This window comes from Coregonus lavaretus, assembly GCF_964263955.1.
Source record: "Coregonus lavaretus genome assembly, contig: HAP1_SCAFFOLD_3058, whole genome shotgun sequence".
NCBI lineage: Eukaryota > Metazoa > Chordata > Actinopteri > Salmoniformes > Salmonidae > Coregonus > Coregonus lavaretus.
Genome location: NW_028163935.1, coordinates 47,353 through 69,446, shown reverse-complemented (window position 1 = coordinate 69,446; position 22,094 = coordinate 47,353). Strand labels below are relative to the sequence as shown.

General features: G+C 45.5%; 2 protein-coding genes across 4 annotated transcripts; both read right to left on the bottom strand.

Annotated features, from left to right (window-relative positions):
* Window positions 1–57: 57 nt before the first annotated feature.
* On the bottom strand, window positions 58–1,747 carry LOC311117652 (NACHT domain- and WD repeat-containing protein 1-like; the record flags this gene model as incomplete). The annotated part of the gene is made up of 4 exons (XM_084192585.1): window positions 58–392; window positions 497–625; window positions 975–1,114; window positions 1,236–1,747. Coding segments are annotated over 4 exons (1,116 nt in total), but the record flags the coding sequence as incomplete, so codon positions are not given.
* Window positions 1,748–11,624: 9,877 nt separating this feature from the next.
* On the bottom strand, window positions 11,625–20,520 carry LOC311117651 (RWD domain-containing protein 4-like). 3 transcript variants are annotated; one of them, XR_014611699.1, is made up of 7 exons: window positions 20,292–20,513; window positions 15,732–15,812; window positions 14,539–14,648; window positions 13,795–13,945; window positions 13,184–13,283; window positions 12,856–13,100; window positions 11,625–12,478 (listed from the first exon to the last, which is right to left on the bottom strand). XR_014611699.1 is itself a non-coding variant. In XM_084192584.1 (7 exons), exons 1-7 carry the CDS (start codon window positions 20,313–20,315, stop codon window positions 12,446–12,448), a joined length of 549 nt encoding a protein of 182 aa, XP_084048710.1. In that variant the 5' UTR covers window positions 20,316–20,520; the 3' UTR covers window positions 11,625–12,445. The 3 variants fall into 3 exon arrangements, 2 of the variants coding, with proteins under 2 accessions (XP_084048710.1, XP_084048709.1); XM_084192584.1 differs by having other exon boundaries at window positions 13,051–13,100; window positions 20,292–20,520; XM_084192583.1 differs by lacking the exon at window positions 11,625–12,478 and having other exon boundaries at window positions 12,805–12,858; window positions 13,051–13,100.
* Window positions 20,521–22,094: the final 1,574 nt, after the last annotated feature.

The following is a 22,094-nucleotide window of genomic DNA, read 5'->3' as shown; positions in this document are numbered from 1 at the left end:
AACATCAGCGTCATGTTGTTTATGCTGATGTGATAATACATTGGACTACCGCAATACCTTCACCAGGTGACTTCCATCATAGAAGGCCACCAGCAGCTGTCCGTCACAGGCGGTGGTTACCACGGGAACATCCAGAGAGTCACTCTCGCAGTAGATCACTTTCCCAGAATCCACCTCTCTGACCTGCAGACTTTGTCCCATGCGGACCACCAGGACCCTGTCCTCCAGACAGAGGGTGAGGGAGTCGCCTACCACGCCCCCCGCCCCCTCCAGAGTCCTCACGGCGCGCCCCAGCTCCAGGTCCCACACCTTCAGGGTGCCGTCCCCACCGCAGGTGGCTGCCACCAGACCCCTCTGTCCCCTGGTCAGGGCTGTTACTATAGACGCATGGCCTGGAGCAGAGACAGGGGGAAAAAGGCATTCAACATGAGCATTTACATAGCATTGCATTGGATGACATAACAACCATGTCTTTATGTTTGTGATAGCTCTTTACCTGCCAGCAGGGTATGTGGGATCCCTCCTGGGGGCACGAGACAGCTGTAGGAGGGCACCAGGACTGGCAGAGAGGAACGGGCACACTGGGCCAGCAGGTCATGCAGGTAGCTAAACTTCTGTGGGTCACCTGGTAAGGACACATCATCACACTGACAGAGAGCAGGCCATACACTTACATTTACATTTACGTCATTTTAGCAGACGCTCTTATCCAGAGCCACTTACAGGAGCAATTAGGGTTTAGTGCCTTGCTCAAGGGCACATCGAACAGATTTTTCACCTAGTCGGCTCGGGGATTAGAACCAGCGACCTTTCGGTTACTGGCACAACGCTCTTAACCACTAAGCTACCTGCCGCCCTATACAGTTGGAAACTCGTATCGAAGCTTTTTAAAAATTGTGTTGGCGGTACTTCAAACTCATCCATTTGAGACGTTGAGTCACTTTATCCATCAGTGTCAGGGAGGTGAAGTATACCTGGAGCCACGGGGAGGTCTTCAGCAACTATCTGTCCCAGACGGCCTATAACCTGGGAGGCCAGCTGGCAGGGGTCCCGGAGCAGCACGGGCCTGGAAAGCTCCAGAGTAGCTGCCAACACCTCCATATCTACCAACTCCCTGAGGGGGACGACGACAGCGAGGGGAGTAGATAGGAACAAAGAGAGAGAGGACACACATCACTTATCTCAAACATACAGTATCAAATAGCAACTCAAAAGAAGCGTCTAAGAGAACCCACTTCTCTGGCAGCACGGCGCCCTTCAGGTCCTCTTGTATATGGAGCACAGACAGACCCCAGGCCTTGTGCAGCAGGAACTCATAGTTAAACACACACTCAGACAGGAAGGGCAGTATCTGGCCTGAGCGAACCAGGTGGTAAGGCAGGCCATGGAGCTTTCTGAGGTTAAACACATAACTCTTCGTCGAGTCCTCCTCCAGCGTCCACGCCAGGGGCTGAAATATGTTTCTGTGTTGGCTGTCCGTACCCCGGAAGTAGTCTGCGTAGGTTGCGTGTAGAAGCTTACGGGAATCGTCCGTTTTGAGGTACCGTTTCACACACACCCTCCCCAGCTCGGAGTGGGTCCAGCGGTAGACCCACGTCCCGTCTGTCTCCGCCTCCGTCAGGTGACCCCCAAGGTCCCGTCTCAGCCGTGCCCACAGCACGCACGGCACCCTGGGAAGGCTGGAGGAGGAAGTGCAGGATGAATGGGAGAGCGATATTTCTTGTAGAACCTTCCCATCTCTCCCCATCAGGTCCAGTAGCTCCTAATGATCAGAATAATAATAATAATAATAATAATAATAATAATAATAATAATATTTGTAGAATAGCTTTATTTTTCCCAAGATACCTTCCGATTTGAAATTAAAATCCCAGTACATTAGTGTCAGGGCGTGTGTAGGTGTAGTGTAGGAAATCAAATGCAGGACGCCGACGGTAGGTTCCAAATGCTGTATTTCTGGCCCAACACAGGCAACAGGACAACTAAGCCCAACAGCTAAACTACGCACAAGGCGAAAAGGCAAATGCGCACAAACAGGTGCGACAAACGAAGTGGTGCACGAACAAGTGCAACTGTGCTCCAGCGCAGTGGAGAAAATATGCTCAACCGAGCAAAACACAACACTGACGAAAAACAATCATACACAACACATGACAAACACAACGAGAAACTTATAGGACACTAATTACGTAAAACAGAAACAGGTGTGACACAAACAGACAAAAGCAAACGAACATGAAACATCTATCGGTGGCAGCTAGAATTCCGGAGACGACGAGCGCCGAAGCCTGCCCGAACAAGGAGGAGAGGCAGCCTCGGCCGAAACCGTGACAATTAGGTACAATACAAGACACAATGTCCAGCTGTGTGATTGGTCAGTACATTAGGTACAATACAAGACACAGCTGTGTGATTGGTCAGTACATTAGGTACAATACAAGACACAGCTGTGTGATTGGTCAGTACATTAGGTACAATACAAGACACAGCTGTGTGATTGGTCAGTACATTAGGTACAATACAAGACACAGCTGTGTGATTGGTCAGTACATTAGGTACAATACAAGACACAGCTGTGTGATTGGTCTGACTCTCTATTTTGGTTAGTATTCCATGTGATCACAGCTCTTTACACATTCTCCTTCACTACCAAATTTGTTTCACCCACCTCTTCCGTGACGCCCCCTCTGGAGAGCGAAATAACCGCGGCGGCCCGTGCCACCAGCTGCTCCCCGTGGGCCCTCTCCAGGCAAGCCAGCAGGCCTACGTAGAGCCCCCCCAGGTCGGGCGGGAGGCCCAGGCTGCCCTGGGGGGAGAAGGAGGTCCAGAGGACGGACTCAGCATAGACAGCCTCCAGGTAGACAGGGGAGGGGCAGGAAAGGCAGGCCTGGAGGAGAAGCTGCCACTGCCAGTCCCGGAGCCTGCGGTGGTCAGCCTGGAGTTTATGTTCTAGAGCCTTAGTGATGTCATCAGGACTGAGGGGTGGCAGGGACAGGACAGTGGGCTGGGCTGACTTCTGGATGGGGAAGGATCAAACGGAGAATTTCATGATCACTTTGATACTAGCGTGATGACAGAGGGTTTTAGATAGAACACGTACATGTCAGGATGTCTCACATGCAGTAACTTAGCAACACGCAGGCCCCACCCACCTGAGGATCTCTCCTTTTTCAGCCATCTATTTCCTGTGTTTGAAGGGTGCAAAAATCCACTTGTCACTTAAATCTCGCTGGATTGATTGCTTTCATTTTACTCTGGCGACTCTTCCCTTGTGCCATTCGTTTTCTAACGTAATGACCATGGGAAACGTTTGTAATGACCGGTCAAACACACTCCGGTTACAGCCGAAATGGACTCAACGGAATACAATGGTTTCCGTCACATCTATAAGAACGGAGATTTAACGTCTCGATACTTACATCACAAGAAAGAGAAGAAAGAGAACTTTATTTAGGTGGGTGTTGATTTTTTTTGTGCAATTAAAAAAAAAGTTTGCATTTAATACAGATTGAAATGTTCACAAATTAGATGCGCTGAAATGAAAGCAATTTTCGCAAGAGAACACTCGGATTATAGTGCTATTATGTCTGATCTCACAAACAATGTAAAGTTTGTACATATACTGTAGGTATAATCTAGAGTGAAGCGTTTTTTTTTAAACTTTAAATCGCGTGGGTATCCTCCTCTTAACACACTTGTTGAATTATGCATGAGAACGTGACAACTACAGTCATGAATAATTAATGAGACAGTCTAGACAGCGCAGTTTATGATTACAGGTAGGATTACGTGTTTGGTGGTTGCAGCCCTGTTCCACACCTTTATGTTAATTTATTAATGTATGCAAATACACCCAGTGTAGATGAGGCACACATCATTTTCTTTATTTTATCACAAAGTATTTAAAAAATACCTGATATAAAAGAAATAGTATATATGAGTGCTTCATAAGAAAAGAAAGGTGACATTTTACAATCAATTGAATATCCGAATTCCCACCAAAATGCCCCGAACTTAATTAATTGTGCATGCCAATACAATGTTTTATGTGCAATAAATTATGGATTTAAACCATTCTAAATATTTGGAGAATCTTCATCCATTGTCCGACTGTTGCATTTATCAGAATTGTATTTTAAACCTTTTAACAACTTTGACGACCGTTGCTACAGTAACTGCACACCTGCACAGCAGTGTTCCTCCAGATTTCAACGTGACAGCGGTAAGGCGGGCAGCCTAAGTAATGGTAGGATAAACACTGTTGTACAGTATCTTTCGTCAACCTGTCCTGACCTGCAGGGTGTGGGCGCAGGCAGAGTCTGTGGTGGCCGACAGGACGAGGTGGACGTGAGGAGGGAGAGGTGTAGACAGCCAGGAGAGGTCTGCTCCATGCTCCTCAGAAAGATCATCTAACCCGTCCAGCACAAGGATTACGGGGCTGTCCGCCCTCAACTGACCCAGCAGGGAGTGGAACTCATTCACCAGCTGAGGGAGACCCTGCGACGAATGGACACAGAATGATATTGGTAATTTAACGTTAAGCATTTAACGTGTTACAATGCATTTTCATGTTTGTACCTATTTTTTGGTCTATGGACTTAACTTTTGTGGTATAAAATGACCAAATTTGGTTTTGGGGTGAAGTATCACTTTACAGCTGACCAATATTAGTATTTGACCATGTTATCTATTCTATCAAGACAGCATTCTTGCTCTTCTATATTGGAATTGCATTGGTTGGAATAAGATGATAGATAACGTTTGTCAGAGGTAGCTACCTCAGAGAGTTCAGTGTGGTGGCTGTAGGTCTCAGCCAGCTGAACACACAAGTTCTGGAGAACCAGACGCACATTCCTGCTCTCCCCCGTCAGGCCCACGAAACACACCAGCACCTTCACAGCTCTGAGAGGGAGAACAGGCAAGTCCAGTTTGTGAGAACTACAGAGTCCTTCATATACACTCGGTCACAGGAATAGTATGGTTTGCTTATCACCAAGCAGTACGGATTCCAGAGAGCACTTCAATTCTTGACTTAGGATCATATCGTATTCCTAAACTGAAATAAGTGCACAATACCTTAACATTTTCACAAACATTTCCCATTGATGTCATGGAGCCACCCCTCACCCAGTAATCCAGGAGGGGGCGAGGTGTGCCACTGTGGCCATGGTGGTGCTCTTGCCCCAGCCAGGTGGACCCAGTAGGAGGATAGGCCTGGGAGAAGACCCCTCCTCCACAGCCCTCCTCATCTCACCCAGGAAGCCTTCTCTCAACACATGGTTATTTTCCCTGGAGAGAGACTAGTCACGATGATATCAAACCCACTTTGAAGCTAGCCTGGTTCGAGATCTGTCTGTGCTGTCTTGCCAGCTCCTATGGTTCAATATTTGGCGTGACACAATGAGCACAGTATCTGAAACCAGGCTACTTAGAAGCATGCAGGTGGCCATTCTAAAGGAAAGAAAGCCAAACCAGAGACTTACAGAGTGTGTCCGTGGTTAACATGGCGACGGATCTCCTCCTGTATCCTCATTCTAGATGCTTCTCTCCTTCTGATGTCAAAGGAGCCTTTGGCTTTGTTCCCCTTCATAACTCTGGAGTAGGAGAAATACACAGCTCAACTCAACATTTATGCCATCAGTTAACTGTTATGCAATAATATTTGAGGGCCAACATAATGACAGATATACATGGTAATCGTGTGATAAACATGTATTATAGTTTCAATATACTTTATTACACGTGTTATACATTTATTTTTGTCTCTCTCACTTGTTCAGAGAGTTGATGACAGTCCTCTGGAAGTGGGAGGAGATGTGTTCTGTGTAGAACTGATGGGATCGGTTGTGTTTGGGGTTCAGGCCCTTAATTCCCCAGTCCACGTTACGCTCATAGATGTTGGTGTGGCGCAACTTAATGAGGGAAGAAAGACAATGGAGGCTCCTCAGAGGAGGAAGGGGAGGACCATCCTCCTCAGTGAATGAAAAAATAAAAATAAAAAAATAATTGTGAAATATTTTTAAAGTTATCCTTTTTAGATGAAACTATACTAAATATATTCACATCACCAAATAATTGATTAAAACACACTGCTTTGCTATAAAGGTCTACAGTAGCCTCAACAGCACTCTGTAGGGTAGCACCATGGTGTAGCTGGAAGACAGATAGTTTCCGTCCTCCTCTGTGTACATTGACTTCAATACAAAACCTAGGAGGCTCATGGTTCTCACTCCCTTCCATGGACATACAGAGTAATTATGACAACTTCAGGAGGACGTCCTCCAACCTATCAGAGCTCTTGCAGCATGAACTGACATGCTGTCCACCCAATCAAAGGATCAGAGAATGAATCTAGTACTGAAAGCATAAGCTACAGCTAGCTAGCACTGCAGTCCATAGAATGTGGTGAGCAGTTGACTCAAAGTGAGAGAAAGACAATAGTTGAACAGTTTTTAACAAATTATTGAGGTGAGAGGAGGAATACAACGATCAAAGGGATCATGCTGTTTATATGTGGCTGCTATGAAAGTGAAGTGTGTTTGCGTGTGATCAGGGGTGTATTCATTCCGCCGATTCTGTTGAAAAACGTTTCTTAAACGGAAGCAAACGGAATGAAGCGGGGATAAACATACAGTACCTGAATTTGTCCAATAGAAGCTCTCGTTTGCAACTGTTGGACTAATGATTACACCCTAGATCAGCTAAGATGCAGGCAAGAGTGTGCAAGGCGGTATTAAATGTGTCACTGTCCGTCTCCTTGATTACTCAAATGTTTCCCTCGACCTGTGCTGTGCACCTATGTTGTAAACTTTCATTCATAGGCTAGGTTGTAGCAACCTCCTGATGGGTATAGGGAAAATTAAAGTATCATGTAGTAGCCTAAACCTATCGATGTTACACTGACCTGGGTGAATGGAATATGAAGGACAAGTCATCCAATACGCTGTAATAGAAATAAGGCCATGCTCATAAAAACAATTATCGTCCTCCTTCATCTTAAACGGCACCGACCGCCACTGTAATGTAGATATCGGTGAGCAGTGTTACTCTGTGAAAGCTTTCATTTTGTCTTTGTATCATTCTCTCTCCTTTTTGCTCCCACACACACACACACACACACACACACACACACACACACACACACACACACACACACACACACACACACACACACTCTTCCCACCCCCAACACATGCAAACCCATCCACACATGCACACACACACACACACACACATATACACACACATATACACACACACACTCTTCCCACCCCCAACACATGCAAACCCATCCACACATGCACACAAACACACACACACACACACACACACACACGCGCACGCACACGCACCCTTACCTTTTTGTGAATGCGTTCCACGAAGCTCTGGTGTGCTGCATTCAGGGTGCGGTTGACCTGCGGTCGACCTTTCAGCAGGTCGATGTAGTGGGCAGCGTGTTCGTTCCTCAGGCTGTGGTGGAGGTCAGGGATGACCCTCTTATAGCAGTGGCAGTGTTCCTCTGGAGGGGCCTCGGTTCCTAGCGACCGGAGGCCCTGCTCTACCTCACAGTCTAGCACTGGGTGGGGAGCAAACCAACATGGCTTAACGCAATGTACACTACTTCCTGTCCACTACCGTAAGAGGGGAAATAACCTGATCCACCGCTAAGGTGAAAGGACAATAATTAATGACAATAATAACTACTCCCCCATACAAACCTGTCCTGAGGAGGTGAGATGCCACCTCCCCCCCCAGTGCCTCTGTCCCACTCCTCTGTAGCACTCCCCACAGGAGCAAGCAAGTTGCGTGCCAAGCCTTCCTCGCCTGCCTCCTGCGCTCGCCATCTCTGCTCAGGAAGTCAGGCTGTTGGGTGCTACCAACACATACAGGAACTAGGTGATTTCAAGATGATTGACAATCCAATATGGTGAAGTGATTTAAGACACTTGTGAATGGAATGGAAGAAAAACAAAAAGCTGAGAGGGAGGGTTGTTGTACTGTGAGAGCTCCATTTCCTTGTCTGGCTCATTTTAAACAACCATTTTCATAACAATACATGGTCTAGGGGCAAGAGCCATGGAAACCAAACAAAGCATTTCATACGCCAGTTGGGTTTGAACTGCCAACGGTTGTTGCTAACTAGTTTAGCAAGTTACACAAGCTTCAAAATAAGAAACTATACTAGTGGTCCTTGTGTTGGTCATTTCAACAATCCCTAAAACAAACAAGTAGCATACTACGCAAACAAATTGCTTAAAAAAAAAAAAATACAAATAAAAGTTGACATCAATGTGTCGTGGCCAAACTTGTGAACTTTGAACTCAGTTATAGCAATACGAGCAACAGTGTAACTTTACATCTTACCTCACAGGCAGTAGGCGGTACACAGCAGGAACACAGTTCTCATCCAGTCTGTACCACGTCTGGAGTAGGATCAGATCCCGGTCGAAGTCTGCCCAACACCTCGTCCCCGCAGGACTTACCCATGTCTCATCTGCATCAGAGAGGGAATTATGGGATACAGAACTCTCATCGCTCATTAACCCGGAATTCTGAGCTGGATCTCCTGAATCATGATCGTCGTTGTGTTCTGGAACAAAGCTGCCCGTGTCACTTCCCGTGGCGATATTAGACTGGGAGTCGCTGATGATGTCGTCCATCTCGGGGTGTTTTCTCTTGGACATCTTCTGTCTGTCTCTCTCCACCACGCTCACGATGGCCTCAAAGACCTCTCTGGAGATAGTGCTGGGCAGGGTCTGGACCTCATGCTTCTGGCCAAGGAATAACTTTCAAATAAAAAAACACAATTAATAACTTCATGAATCCAGGAGTTTAGCTAGTGACTGGCAGAAGGGTCGTAACTTGTGGGAAGATATGTTAGATAAGAGATCAGCGAAAGAAAGGTAAAGGAAGAGAGAAAGAATTTGACTCATGAGCATTGTTTACGAATTTTTAAAAAAAATACACTAGAGATATCTCACTATGAAGTTTGGCCCCAGTGTTTTCTGACACTGTGTGAGGGCCTCCACATGCAGCTCTGCCGTGTCATGTCTATCTGACACGGGGTCTCCCACGCCCCAGCGCAGGTCCACCATCCTGAAGTCATAGCCCCTCTGTTTGCAGTAGAGGTACATGCGAGGGAACACACTCTCCATCAACACACTCCTCTCTGCCACCGTGTCTGTGTGGGGATGGGATTGTGGTTGATAACACATACAGAGACAAGCACGCATGCACCCACGCTCACGCACCCACGCACCCACGCTCACGCACCCACGCTTACCTTTGTATCCACCACATATGTAGACCATGAATCTCCTCTTCTTGGCACCTTCCAGGTCATCTGTTACGACTGTGAGACCTAATGAATGAGGTTCTCCTCCTGTTGCACTGCAGGTGTTGTCCTCCTTCCTCTTGACAACACCATTAGAAGATCCATCCGATAGACACTTGACCATTTCGGAAACACTTTCAGTCCATGAGGTGACATCCTGGTTTGCACAAACACGGTCTTCCTCCTCCTCCTCCTCTTCTTCCTCTTCCAGTGCCACCAAACTCTGCAGCAGGTTTTGAGGAGCGTCCTTAGTGCCATCGAGTCCTCCATCTAGTAAGGCTTTGAAAGCTGCTTTGTCCTAAAAAAAACACCCCAAAATAAATGAAGAATGGGATCAGTTGTTTTTCCATGATCAGATCAGGAAGGATGAATAAGCGAAGAGTTGCTTGGTCCTCCTCACCCTGAATAAATACCCCTGCGTTTTCAGCAGATGCAGCACATCCACCCCTTTCTCCTCTGACGGTGTGCTTTGTCCAGAAGACTTCACATGGCGCTGCAGAAAATGATACTGAGAAGGATATGTGGATTTACAACATACAATAACATACAACATGAATAATGAATTGTGTAGTGAAAGATAGAGCAGTACAGAAGTGTGCAGAACACTTACTCTGAGGTGAGCTGTTATCTGTGACTCTGCCTCCTCACTCACTTTGGTCAAAGGAATACTCCAAAGGCTGTCTGCTCTCTACAATACAGTAAGCAACACATGGACTATACATTTCGACTGGCTGAGAAACGCTGCCTGCCTGCCTGTCTGTCTCCTCCCGACTCCCGACACGTTCATTATATATGGGACAGCCTGGAGATCGAATTTGAATATTGAAACAATGTTGCAAAATGTCGGAGAGACAGACAGCAAGGTTTATACAAATCTCCGCTGTTGAAAACGAAATGTTAGTCTAAAAGAAATGTGAGATAATGTCTAGATGCTTTCTATAGTGGAGATCAAGTTTATAAATTGCCTGGCTGGGCTGATGAGACGGTGGATTGGGCAGTCAGATGGAACAGAGTAAATAGGCATATTAACGTCATAGATTTAGCCGGTGGTCATTTGTGGAATAGACACCGGCTGGAATGCAGTTTTAACCAATCAGCATTCAGGATTAGACCCACCCGTTGTATAAATGTGTTATTCAAACTGGATCGATTACCTTACCTTATTGAACCTAATCTTTTTCACTAGAATGCCATGGTCGGTTCGACAGTGGGAAAAGAACATCTCCTGGAGTCTTTGGGACGTGGGAATGGTCGCTCTCTTGTTTTTGCTGTCCTGATGGAATGATGCATTTACAATGAGAAAGGAACACTGGGTGAATTGATACTAATTAAGGTTATAAATCAATGTAAATTACTTCTGTAGAACAATTTAACCTTCAATTGGGTGATAAAAGAAAGAGCAGACACCCACCTAGGCTATAGAAAATCTAACGGTGGACTGAATATTATGAGACTACCTGGCACTTAAACTCACCCGAGGCAGTGAGGTAGAGCCATTGGAAATAGGTGGAAATATTACAACTTCTTTCTCCTATGAATGAAATGGAAAATTGTAACCTAACATTTGCAGGAAGCTCTTAATTGAGAGCTATACATTATTTATGATCAGTTATTGTAAGTCATGTTCATTTAATATAAAAAGTTAGAAAATGTTTTTAAAAATTAGTTTACATGTTTTACAATAATTGCAAATTAGCACACAAAGCAATAACGAAACAAGTTGGACTTACTTTCTTGGTCTTCTTTTTGGGGACAGTCCCGTTTTTATAAGTCCACATTTGTTCTTGTTGTTAGGATAGAGTCACCGGTCTTCATAGGCTGTCGCACGTTAATTTATTATCCCGCTTGAAGCTTCAATGGCTCGCCATCCACCACCACGACTCAACGCTGTCAATGTCACCTACCCCAATGTGTTTGCAGAAGTGATCACTCCTTTGGCAACTAGTGTTGTCCAGGGAGGAGTTGAGTGATGGTTCATGTTCCACTAATAGGACTAGGCCAACGAGAGGCAACACTGACCCGGTGAGTATTATGGGATAGGTGTAACAGTTCTTTAGTTACCTCGGTTGAAGAACGCGTCAGGGTGTTCTAAGTAAAGTTTAACTTCGGTCATGGCTTTAATGACGTAGAAAATAATCTTCAGGCGGGCCTCCTATTCATTAGTATGTTTTCTACCTCTAGATACATCGCCATGGGAACCAAATATCCTACCCACAGGACTGGTGGTAGGGGATAAAGTATTTGGTATTCACATCAAGCCGTTTCTATGTTAAAAGAAATGTAAGATCAATATTGTAACAATAATTTTTTATTTTAAAAAACTGTAATGTTTCTCAGTTCATGGGGAGAGCAGGTCTCTAAATTAATGGGGCACAATATCACATCAATTCAGTTGGTGTGTTCCTCGTAACATGTTGAGTTAATAATGTTCCACACTGCTGTATGTCAGGATACATTGAGGATCATAAAGCCATATGTTGACACCCACTGGTAATGCATGTTTTACAGCTCTGATGCCTAGCAACTGAACTATGGTCTCAAAGTGGACATATTTTCAATTCCCTGGCGGTGATGACAGTACACGCGTGTCTGGCTCATGGTAACAAGAGGTCTCAATCATTCCACCTTGACAGGCACACAGTCCTATTGAAAATGGATGACACTGCAAACCCTTCACCACTAATTCACTTTGGCCTATTTCGACAGCACAAATACCCCCCCCCCACATCAAGCCTTCATTGTTTCAATGCTGAAATTCACTGTCATCACCACAGTTAAAACCAAAATAAGTCACACACATTTGGGGTCTCTTCCAAGCAAATGAAAACACAGGTCATAAAAAAAACGGCCAAATTTTAACCTCCTTCCGAAATGACATTAAACCACCTGTATGTGTGACACTCAAAAATAACAGCTTTAGCAGCTATTGATTGTGTTCAGGTGTAGAGGACCCCCCCCCCCCCCCCCCCGTCTTCCTTGGAGTGAAAAAGCGGCCATCTTGAGTGTGGCGTCTTGGGGCAGACTGGAAGGAGTCAGGTGGTCTGAGTGAGGTCGGGAGACTTCACTTCCTAGTAAAAGCAGCACCAGAGACCTGTCCACCTCCTCCACAGCCTAGTCTTCCTCTTTGCCGCCTGTTCTGCTCAACTGAAAACGACAACATCGACAAAAGCATTAAGAAACCACGGTAAGCTCAGATGCATATACACTGAATTCAGATGGGGCGTGTTTTTTTTAAAAGTATTTGGGGAAATATGTATAGATGGTGGAACAAGCTCCCTCACGACGCCAGGACAGCGGAGTCACTCACCACCTTGCGGAGACACTTGAAACCCCACCTCTTTAATGAATACCTGGGATAGGATAAAGTAATCCTTCTACCCCGCCCCCTGCCCCACCCCAAAAAAATAACATATTGTAAAGTGGTTATCCCACTGGCTATAAGGTGAATGCACCAATTTGTAAGTCGCTCTGGATAAGAGCGTCTGCTAAATGACGTAAATGTAAATCTTGATTGTACTTACATGCTGGAGTGTCATGTTCAACAAGTTGAAGATGCAAGAAAGGAGAGAATAAAAAATGATTAACAATGGTGTTTTTGGCAGCAATTGATGTGGTCAAGGGTGCCATCTTCTAAAAAAAAAAAAAAAAGCACAGACACAGGACAAAAAGGTGTTCGGCACAAAATCAACTGCCGTGAACTAACTGAACAAATATACCTTGATGACATCGACCCAGTCCCAACCTCTGGGGAGCTCCCCTTTGTTATCTGTTAGTTGAAACAGAGATAGAACCGTTTAAATAATGCCAATAGCCTTGACTAAATGTCATTGGTGTGGTTTCGGTCCTTACCGGTTCTACAGGTGATCTTCCTCTTCTGTGATTTGGTCAGCTGTTCTTTTTTTTCTTTTTTCCTGGCTGGGGCGTTGAGGTCACTGTTGGACATCAACGTCTGGAAAACAGGTCACAACACAACGGGTTAACGAGCACAACGTGGGGGGGGGGGTGCCCCTTCCGAGTGATTCTGTTTCTATGGAGGATGCCCCTTCCAAGTGATTCTGTTTCTATGGGGGATGCCCCTTCCGAGTGATTCTGTTTCTATGGGGGATGCCCCTTCCAAGTGATTCTGTTTCTATGGGGGATGCCCCTTCCAAGTGATTCTGTTTCTATGGGGGATGCCCCTTCCAAGTGATTCTGTTTCTATGGGGGATGCCCCTTCCGAGTGATTCTGTTTCTATGGGGGATGCCCCTTCCGAGTGATTCTGTTTCTATGGGGGATGCCCCTTCCAAGTGATTCTGTTTCTATGGGGGATGCCCCTTCCGAGTGATTCTGTTTCTATGGGGGATGCCCCTTCCAAGTGATTCTGTTTCTATGGAGGATGCCCCTTCCAAGTGATTCTGTTTCTATGGGGGATGCCCCTTCCGAGTGATTCTGTTTCTATGGTTGTGTGTAGCACACTGACCACGGTGGTGACCACAGCTTGGTGGTTCTCCATCAGAGTCTCCTGGTTGTCTTTGGCCCACTCGAACAAGGTGTACATCATGGCAGTGCCCAGGTTGGCCTCCACCTGCTCCTCCAACCCAGAGATGATCAGCTGCTTGGTCTCTGGAGATCTGATAGAGAATCATTTAGAATATACACCATTTAGCTGATGCTTTTATCCAAAGCGACTTACAGTCAGTCATGTGTGCATACATTTTCCGTATGGGAATCTATCCTGGCATTGCAAGTGCCAAAAATCTAGTATTGAATCTAGTACTGAAAAAATAAGCTACAGCTAGCTAGCTAGCTAGCTAGCACTGCAATCACCAAACACCAGGATCAAACAGAGAGGGATGCTATGTTAGCTAGCTGGCTATCCAACACTGGAACTCTTCCAAGTCAAGGTAAGCTTTTGGTTTCTATGAATTTATTGCCACCGGGGCCTGCCGGTGTAACTTCTAAACTGCTTGCTGACTGTACACTATCCTGGCATTGCAAGTGCCAAAAAAAAGCCACAGAGGACAGCAGCAACTCGATGTAATTACCTCAGGAATGAGTTAGATAACTTTATACATGCTATTATGAAGTTAATTTGTATCTTTTCAGGTTCACAGTATTGCATTGGGTGGATCATCACCCAAAACGTAGGGATATGACATGGTGGCAACATAAATATGACTTAACCACAATAACAAGGATGGTAACAGCATCAATGGTTGCTTACATTTTTTTGTTGAAAAAGCCATCTAGAGAAATGTCAGGTGCGGTTTCTGGATACATCTCAGGCCATGAGATATCCAGAATGAACGCTTTGGAGTCATCGTGTTCTCCTATCTGGAAAGGGAACGGGGTTAGGGACGTTGGACCATGCTCATTCACGTCGACAGCGTTCCCCAAAACCTCTTCCTGACCCAGCGGATTAGTAAACCAACTGAATCAGGTGGGAGACAGACAAGGCAATGGATTTCCTTTATTCCTGACTTCCTCTCCTACGACCTCTACTTGCCTCTTTTTTTTTTTTTATTGAGGAGAGGAGGCAAAGAGAGGAAATTTGGAAACAATATTTGACAATCGCCTAGATATGGCGACCACTTGACTGTTTCCGGAACACGGAGAAGAGGATGAAGGAGTCGAGGACAGGATGGACCACAGACAGAAGGGGACAGACAGAAGGGGTAACCCAGACACGTCACTGGGGCTATAAAACTGAAGCATCCTTTTAGAATGTTTTCTCACAACCAAATATGCTAGTGAGAGGAAGTCCAGTTGAGGGTAGTGGGAGAGGATGGAACTATGTGAAACTGGTCCGACATTCTGCAAATTTACATTTTAGTCATTTAGCAGACGCTCTTATCCAGAGCGACTTACAGGAGCAATTAGGGTTAAGTGCCTTGCTCAAGGGCACAGACAGATTTTTCACCTAGTCGGCTCTGGGATTAGAACCAGCGACCTTTCGGTTACTGGCACAACGCTCTTAACCACTAAGCTACCTGCCGCCCATTCTCATCGATTAAACATCTGATCTCAACACATTCTTCTGTTCCCAAAACTAGAATCTGTTACAAACACAGTGCACTAACTTTTATAGACTTGAGGGTTTGCAAAAGTATTATTTTTTTATGCGTCGCGCTTAGGAGTGCAAGGTCGAATCGAGTTTGTGCACATGCCTAATTCTGAGGAGGCGTTCCCCAATGGAAATATATGCTACAACACGCCAATAGGATCTCGCTAGCTTGTGCATGCCTTTTCCCCACCTTCTTGCTTGTTCTGACCCCTAAGCTTCATTTGCTCCCACTGTAAAACGACACAGATGAACCATCTTGGGTTAGTTATGGAGTATCTTTGGATGGACGTTTTCCCAATTGAGAATCTCACCCTGCAAATTATGCAGCACATCCCATTCAACCAGCTACTCACCCTAAACTGAAATGAAACTGGGCTGACTTCCTTGAAGCGCTCATCCCCCTCATATATAGAGCGAAGTGCTTCTAACTCCATCTGGAACCAAAGTGAGGGAGAGAGAAGACAGAGCACAAGAGAGAGGGGTTATTAGTTGATGTTGGATACAAAGATGGTAGGTAGCTAGATAATATACACTGAACAAAAACATAAAATGCAACAATTTTAAAGATTTGACTGAGTTACAGTTCATATAAGAAAATCCGTCAATTGAAATAAATTCATTAGGCCCTAATCTATGGATTTCACATGACTGGGAATAAACAGGAAATAATAATAATATGCCATTTAGCAGACGCTTTTATCCAAAGCGACTTACAGTCATGCGTGCATAATTTTTTTTTGTGTATGGGTGGTCCCGGGGATCGAACCCACTACCTTGGCGTTACAAGCGCCGTGCTCTACCAGCTGAGCTACAGAGGACCACTCTCATCCAGAGGCAGCGCTCCTAGTGGCCGGGGACTTTAATGCAGGGAAACTTAAATCCATTCTACCTCATTTCTACCAGCATGTTAAATGTGCAAAAACTCTAGACCACCTTTACTCCACACACAGAGACGTGTACAAAGCTCTCCCTCACCCTCCATTTGGCAAATCTGACCATAACTCTATCCTCCTGATTCCTGCTTATAAGCAAAAACTAAAGCAGGAAGCACCAGTGACTCGGTTAATAAAAAAGTGGTCAGATGATGCAGATGCTAAACTACAGGACTGTTTTGCTAGCACAGACTGGAACATGTTCCGGGATTCTTCAGATAGCATTGAGGAGTACACCACATCAGTCACTGGCTTCATCAATAAGTGCATCGATGACGTCGTCCCCACAGTAACCGTACGTACATATCCCAACCAGAAGCCATGGATTACAGGAAACATCCGCACTGAGCTAAAGGGTAGAGCTGCCGCTTTCAAGGAGCGGGACTCTAACCCGGACGCTTATAAGAAATCCCGCTATGCCCTCCGACGAACCATCAAACAGGCAAAGAGTCAATACAAGACTAAGATTGAATCGTACTACACCGGCTCCGACGCTCGTCGGATGTGGCAGGGCTTGAAAACTATTACAGACTAGAAAAGGGAAGCACAGCCGCGAGCTGCCCAGTGACACAAGCCTACCAGACAAGCTAAACCACTTCTATGCTCGCGTCGAGGCAAGCAACACTGAAGCATGCATGAGCGCACCAGCTGTTCCAGATGACTATGTGATCACGCTCTCTGTAGCCGATGTGAGTAAGACTTTTAAGCAGGTCAACATTCACAAGGCCGCAGGGCCAGACGGATTACCAGGACGTGTACTCCGAGCATGTGCTGACCAACTGGCAAGTGTCTTCACTGACATTTTCAATCTGTCCCTGACTGAGTCTGTAATACCAACATGTTTCAAGCAGACCACCATAGTCCCCGTGCCCAAGGACACGAAGACAACCTGCCTAAATGACTACCGACCCGTAGCACTGACGTCTGTAGCCATGAAGTGCTATGAAAGGCTGGTCATGGCTCACATCAACACCATTATCCCAGAAACCCTAGACCCACTCCAATTTACATACCACCCCAACAGATCCACAGATGATGCAATCTCTATTGCACTCCACACTGCTCTTTCCCACCTGGACAAGAGGAACACCTACGTGAGAATGCTATTCATTGACTACAGCTCAGCGTTCAACACCATAGTGCCCTCAAAGCTCATCACTAAGCTAAGGATCCTGGGACTAAACACCTCCCTCTGCAACTGGATCCTGGACTTCCTGACGGGCCGCCCCCAGGTGGTAAGGGTAGGTAACAACACATCTGCCACACTGATACTCAACACGGGGGCCCCTGAGGGGTGCGTGCTCAGTCCCCTCCTGTACTCCCTGTTCACCCATTACTGCATGGCCAGAAACGACTCCAACACCATCATTAAGTTTGCAGACGACACAACAGTGGTAGGCCTGATCTCCGACAACGATGAGACAGCCTATAGGGAGGAGGTCAGAGACCTGGCCGTGTGGTGCCAGGATAACAACCACTCCCTCAACGTGATCAAGACAAAGGATATGATTGTGGACTACAGGAAAAAAAAGAGGACTGAGCACGCCCCCATTCTCATCGACGGGGCAGTAGTGGAGCAGGTTGAGAGCTTCAAGTTCCTTGGTGTCCACATCACCAACAAACTATCATGGTCCAAACACACCAAGACAGTCGTGAAGAGGGCACGACAAAGCCTATTCCCCCTCAGGAGACTGAAAAGATTTGGCATGGGTCCTCAGATCCTCAAAAAGTTATACCGCTGCACCACAGAGAGCATCCTGACTGGTTGCATCACCGCCTGGTATGGCAACTGTTCGGCCTCCGACCGCAAGACACTACAGAGGGTAGTGCGTACGGCCCAGTACATCACTGGGGCCAAGCTTCCTGCCATCCAGGACCTCTATACCAGGCGGTGTCAGAGGAAGGCCCTCAAAATTGTCAAAGACTCTAGCCACCCTAGTCATAGACTGTTCTCTCTGCTACCGCACGGCACGCGGTACCAGAGCGCCAAGTCTAGGTCCAAAAGGCTTCTCAACAGCTTCTACCCCCAAGCAATAAGACTCCTGAACAGCTAATCATGGCTACCCGGACTATTTGGACTGCCCCCCCACCCCATCTTTTTACGCTGCTGCTACTGTTAATTATTTATGCATAGTCACTTTAACTCTACCCACATGTACATGTTACCTCAACTAGCCGGTGCCCCCGCACATTGACTCTGCACCGGTACCCTCACTGTATATAGCCTCCCTACTGTTATTTTACTTCTGCTCTTTTTTTCTCAACACTTTTTTGTTGTTGTTTTATTTAACTTTTTTATTAAAAAATAAATGCATTGTTGGTTAAGGGCTGTAAGTAAGCATTTCACTGTAATGTCTAGACCTGTTGTATTCGGCACATGTGGCAAATAAAACTTTTGATTTGAGATATGCATATGTTGGTCACACAAAAAAAGTAGGGGCGTGGATCAGAAAACCAGTCAGTATCTGGTGTGACCATTTGCTTCATGCAGCGCGACACATCTCCTTCTCATAGAATTGATCAGGCTGTTGATTGTGGCCTGTGGAATGTTGTCCCACTCCACTTTAATGGCTGTGCGAAGTTCCTGGATATTGGCGGGAACTGGAGCATGCTGTAGTACACTTCGATCCAGAGCATCCCAAACATGCGCAATGGATGACATGTCTGTTGAGTATGCAGGCCATGGAAGAACTGGGACATTTATCTTCCAGGAATTGTGTACAGATCCTTGGGACTGTGCATTATCATGCTGAAACATGAGGTGATGACGGCTGATGAATGGCACGACAATGGGCCTCAGGATCTCTTCACAGAATCTGTGCATAAAATTGGCATTGATAAAATGCAAGTGTTCGTTGTCCGTAGCTTATGCTTGCCCATACCATAAACCCACCGGCACCATGGGGCGCTCTGTTCACAACGTTGACATCAGCAAACTGCTCACCCACACGACGCCATGCACGCTGTCTGCCATCTGCCTGGTACAGTTGAAACCAGGAATCATCCGAAGAGAACACTTCTCCAGCGTGCCAGAGGCCATCGAAGGTGAGCATTTGCCCACAGAAGTCGGTTACGATGCCGAACTGTAGTCAAGTCAAGACCCTGGTGAGGACGACGAGCACGCAGATGAGCTTCCCTGAGACGGTATCTGACAGTTTGTGCAAACCTACAGTTTCATCAGCTGTCCGGGTGGCTGGTCTCAGATGATCCCGCAGGTGAAGAAGCCGGATGTGGAGGTCCTGGGCTGGCGTGGTTACACGTGGTCTGTGGTTGCGAGGCCGGTTGGACTTACTGCCAAATTCTCTAAAACAACGTGAGAGGCAGCTTATGGTAGAGAAATGTACATACAATTATCTGGCAACAGCTCTGGTGGCCTTTCCTGCAGTCAGCATGCCAATTGCATGCTCCCTAAAAACTTGAGACATCTGTGGCATTGTGTTGTGAGACAAAACCGCACATTTTATAGTAGCCTTGTGTAATTATCATGCTGTTTAAATCAGCTTCTTGATATGCCACACCTGTCAGGTGGATAGATTATCTTGGCAAAGGAGAAATGCGCACTAACAGGGATGTACGTTAAACAAATTTGTGCACAACATGAGCGAAATAAGCTTTTTGTGCGCATGGAACATTTCTGTGAGATTTTATTTCAGCTCATGAAACCAACACTTTACATGTCGCGTTTATATTTTTGTTCAGTATAAATACGTTAGCTCTCTAAGGAGATTCAGTGCACTGACTCACATTACTCTGAGCTATCGTTGGATAGCTGGTGGTGTGGCTAAAACTAGCCAAGTTCTTCAGTTAACTAACTAGACAAACTAGCCTAAGCATCCACTGACTACGGTAATGCTAATACTTCGTACATGAAACTGTTTTCGACAAAACAGAGTTTCGCAGTAACAGTTCAGCCTTCTAACTATAGCTAGATAGCTCTGTTAGCTAGCTAGCGCGCTGGTTAGCATCACCAGATAATATTACCTCTTGATCCTCGTTGGCAGTCATGATTTCTTTCTTTCAGGTGACGCAAAAAAATTTAGTTAAGTATGTCTCGCTAACAGTACAAAAATGAAAAGTGCAGAGTTAACGTGTCATGTCTGTGATAAAAAACATATATATATATAGCTAGTTTATTAATTTAGCAACGTATGTAGTTGATCCAACGTCAGATGTTACACATGATGTTCTTCGCATTGTACGCATGCACAGTGTCCCTGAACTTTGAACCCAACCACTCTTGCATATTCTTCTTCTTCTTCAGTGGGGTTTATCGGCGGTTGGCATCCAAAGTTATGGTGCATTACCGCCACCTACTGTACTGGAGTGTGGGCCAGAGACAGGGAGAAACTAAATACTACCTGCCATCCCCGTTGCTCTTAAAAAAAGATAACAAAATATTTGAGACTATATCTAATGACGTTCTACTCAATACACTCTTTAAACTAATTTCCTGTATCCCCTTCTCCCTAATATTAGATCTCATCCTCTCTCTTTCCCGCTGATACTGCCCACACTGTCGCAATACATGCTCCATGGTCTCTGTTTCCTGACAATAATCACACTTGTTGGATGCTTTCCTATCACATTTAATGTCGTATTTAACTGGCCGTGTCCCACCCTTAATCTTGTAAAAATAGCGTCCTCTCTTCTGTCCCTTCCTGCCGTCCTCCCCTCCCTGACTTTCCTCTGTACTTGAAATAAATGCCTGGCCTTAGTATCTCTATTCCACTGCTCCTGCCTTCTCTGCACCGTCACTGTATATATTAATATTTTTGCCTCTGCCTTGCTCATTGAAACTTCAACATCAACATCAACATCCCCACTACTAAGTGCTTGTTTAGCCTGTTCATCTACTGCCTCGTTCCACTCCACCCCCACATGGGCTGGGACCCAAGTAAATCATATCTGAATACCCATCTGTTTAATCCTGCCATGGGTTTGTAGCACCTCATAAAGCAGGTCTTCTCTGCTACGTGAGCTAAAGGACTGGAGACTCATTAACACTGCACATGAATCAGAGCAAATAACTACTATGTCTTGTTTGACTTCCTCCACCCACTGCAAGGCCAACAGTATGTCCATCAGCTCCGCCCTATATACAGCCAGATGAATACGTTTCCTGACTTCCACCCCACATTCCTGCACTACAAATGCTGACCCAGTACGTCCTGTCCTTGGATCTTTTGAAACATCTGTGTAAATGGCCACAAAATCCTGATACACCGTTTCAAGACGTCTCTTAAAGAAATCAGATGGATCAACACCCTCCTCCCTATGACCACTCTTGCAGATACTGCAATGCGTTTATATGGCCACAGGAGGGCGTCTGGAACTAAGATTTCCTAAATATACTGAACAAAAAAATATAAACGGAACATGTAAAGTGTTGGTTTGATGAGCTGAAATAAAAGATACCAGAAATGTTCCATATGCACAAAATGCTTATTTCTCTAATTTTTTTTGTTGTTGCACACATTTGTTTACATCCCTGTTAGTGAGCATTTCTCCTTTGTCAAGATAATCCATCCACCTGACAGAGGTAGCATATCAAGAAGCTGATTAACAGTTTTTCCCAATTGCTAAAACACAATTTTGCAAACTAGGCTGGTTTTTTAAAATCAAAATACTTAACACAATTCACAAAACCACACACCCAAACTGCAAAATACCTCATATATCCTGCAAAATGAATCACTGCAACCAAAACTACATATAGCATTATCAAAATCAAACGTTTGCACGAAATGGCACACACTTCATTCATATTACCAGATTTTTGTCTAA

What these genes read in the sequence shown, in the direction of transcription:
- LOC311117651 (XM_084192583.1), bottom strand. Translation starts at nt 20,315, where the DNA reads ATGACTGCCAACGAGGATCAAGAG. An exon ending in GGCTTTTTCAACAAAAAAAT is followed by an intron (nt 13,946 to 14,538) that starts GTAAGCAACCAT and finishes ATTCTCTATCAG; the next exon opens with ATCTCCAGAGACCAAGCAGC. An exon ending in ACTGGGTCGATGTCATCAAG is followed by an intron (nt 12,859 to 13,050) that starts GTATATTTGTTC and finishes ATGACACTCCAG; the next exon opens with CATGTAAGTACAATCAAGAT.